Here is a 2,500-nt window from a genome sequence, read left to right on the forward strand (position 1 = left end):
GACTAGACGGGACAGTCACGTGAGTAACAGGGTGATGGGCTCCGTACAGGGCAGGGCGAATGACCTCGGTCATAGCAGAGTCCACCACGAGGAACCTGCGGTCTCCATTGGTCTTCACCCCTAACACTTCAGTCATCAGTACACCTGTAAAGGCACATCTGCCCGTCAGCACCACGCCGTGCTAAATCCTGCGGCGAAAGAAAAAATAGAAACCAATATAACGAAACAAACACTGCAGTCTGCCACTATAACGTCTACTGCTACCTCACCAGCCGTTGCCACGAGAGATCTGCCGGGCTCCAGCAGGAGCGTGGTGTCCTGAGGGAGGATGGGAAGGATTGCGTCCACGAGGTTCTCTGGGGTTGCAGGGCGCTCCTGGTCCTCTCCGTCCTTCCTCGGGACTCCTGACAGCCGAATATTGAGTCCACCTCCCAGGTTGATGGTGGACGCCCTCGGCCATCCGCGCTCTCGGATCTGCGACGGGAACCGCAGCCGTCATCGAAACGGTTTTTAAATTGACGCCATTTTTATGCCGCGACAGTTAAGGCTTACAGAGTTTTTCTCTGCATGTATAAGACACTGAGAAAACCAAAATTTACTGTATATCTAATTGCAGATATGAAAAGATTGTCACGTAAACCTGGTTTTATATAATCTTGTAGAGATCGGATTTTCTGCCAACCCCAAATAAAACATTGTTACCAGTATCCACAAGTTGCGAAGAGTTTAATATAAATTTCTAGTGTCGTCCTCCATCCTAATTGCTAAAGTCTGAACTGGACACCACTCGTTCGCCATATATGCTGAACGGTGTTTGCAGTAAGCGTTTACGCTCCATTTGTCGCCGGCATGATCTACAATGAGTAGAACTACCCAAAGCAGCACTTGTTCGGAAAGGGCGCACGAGAGGCGATGCCGACAAGACGTGTCTATGAATGTCGTAGACACGAGTCAATAACAACTTGTTTTTCTTGGTTTCTAATTTATAATTTTTGGTATTTAGGAAATGGCGATTCACTTGACACCTGGCAATGAGAATGTTAGTTGTGGTCGTGTGACATGGTTGTTTGTGGTTCTTTTATTATATATGTGGCTATACTGATGTCAGTAACATCACAGGCAATCACGATAACAGTGCTAGCATTAACAAAATAATACGAACAAAACTACTGATGATAATACAAATAACATAAACAACGACAATCTCAATAATAACATTAACAATAATACTGATAAGAACGGTACTTCTGCGATAATGATGATGTATCATTAAAGATGACGAGAAGATGAAGAGCAGTGTGGGAAGAAGCAAGGGCGAGGGAAACCGGGAGGGGATACCAACCTCACGCAGCGTGCGTGCGGCGGCCCTCGTCATGTCTGCGTACACCCGCGTGCGCGAGACAGCGGATCCGACGTGGATGTGCACTCCCTCGACGGCCACGTGCTCCTCGTTCCCGCTCTCACCCGCGCGCACGGCCTGCAACACCTGCCGCGGGGAAGGAAATTATGAGAAGCTGCCGATTCGCTTCGTTCAGCCGCGCGCTTTTACGTGACAATTCTTGTAATACCATGTAAATCAAACCCGATTAGGATGCTCTGATCCTTAGGTTATAGGTACAATATATATACACACACGTATATACATACATACATACATATATACGTGTGTGTGTGTGTATGAACAGGAGGATGCCGTACCTGTCCTCGATCTTGGCGCACACCGTATCATCCAGGACGATATATATATATATATATATATATATATATATATATATATATATATATATATATATATATATAACATATATATATGATATATTACATATACATATAGATTGTGCCATATGTATACATAAATAACTTTTATAAATTTAAATTTATCCACACCTTCTGGGCTCCTCCGATTTATTCATGTATTTCCATTAATCTCGTTTAGCCTTGTCTCCTTTTTCCTCTCTGGCCTTAGCTCTCGCCTCCCCCCTACCCAGCACCCCAGAACTCACCTTTTCCAGCTGGTGAAATTCCACCCCGAACTTGGAGTCGGCGAGAGCGGTCGCCAGATACGGGTGGGTGTCCGCATTCAGGGCTGGATTCAGGCGCACGAGACACCTCGCCCTTACGCCCACTTCCCTGGCCACGCCCGCGATCAAACGGGCATCGAATTCAGAGTCGAGGTTGAGTAGCACTCCATGCTTGACCGCCAGTTCTACTTCCCACCTGCGGATGCGGGTGTTTGTTCACGCTTATCGTGAGGCAGTTTCCGATGTGATGGCACCGTTGTGGAAGGAATGATGGCTCTGTTGGCCTTATGGGGACCGTCCCGGATGAGGGGGGGGGGGCAGGGGGTCAAATTGAGTTAGCTAGCGTATAGTATAGGTACATTGATTAGGAAACTACCAAACGAATATTAAGGCCCTCCTATGGCTTGTCTTGCAGCCGACGCGAGACTCCCTCAGCACCTGGGGTCAATTCTGGGGAGGTACGTCGCTAATGAGCGCCC

The 2,500-nt window shown here is 47.4% G+C and overlaps 1 protein-coding gene across 1 annotated transcript in view; it reads right to left on the reverse strand.

Moving 5' to 3' along the window:
* Positions 1-2,500, reverse strand: part of LOC113808639 (uncharacterized) — a 16,326-nt gene that overhangs the window by 1,167 nt on the left and 12,659 nt on the right. Inside the window, exons 4-7 of the mRNA XM_070139303.1 lie at positions 2,004-2,217; positions 1,343-1,486; positions 270-474; positions 1-144 (exon numbers count right to left, since the gene is read on the reverse strand). The exon at positions 1-144 is cut by the window's left edge and continues 2 nt beyond it. Coding sequence (XP_069995404.1) covers positions 1-144; positions 270-474; positions 1,343-1,486; positions 2,004-2,217 — 707 coding nt within the window. The remainder of the gene's footprint in view (positions 145-269; positions 475-1,342; positions 1,487-2,003; positions 2,218-2,500) is intronic.

Source organism: Penaeus vannamei, chromosome 25 (genome assembly GCF_042767895.1).
Source record: "Penaeus vannamei isolate JL-2024 chromosome 25, ASM4276789v1, whole genome shotgun sequence".
Classification (NCBI taxonomy): Eukaryota; Metazoa; Arthropoda; class Malacostraca; order Decapoda; family Penaeidae; genus Penaeus; species Penaeus vannamei.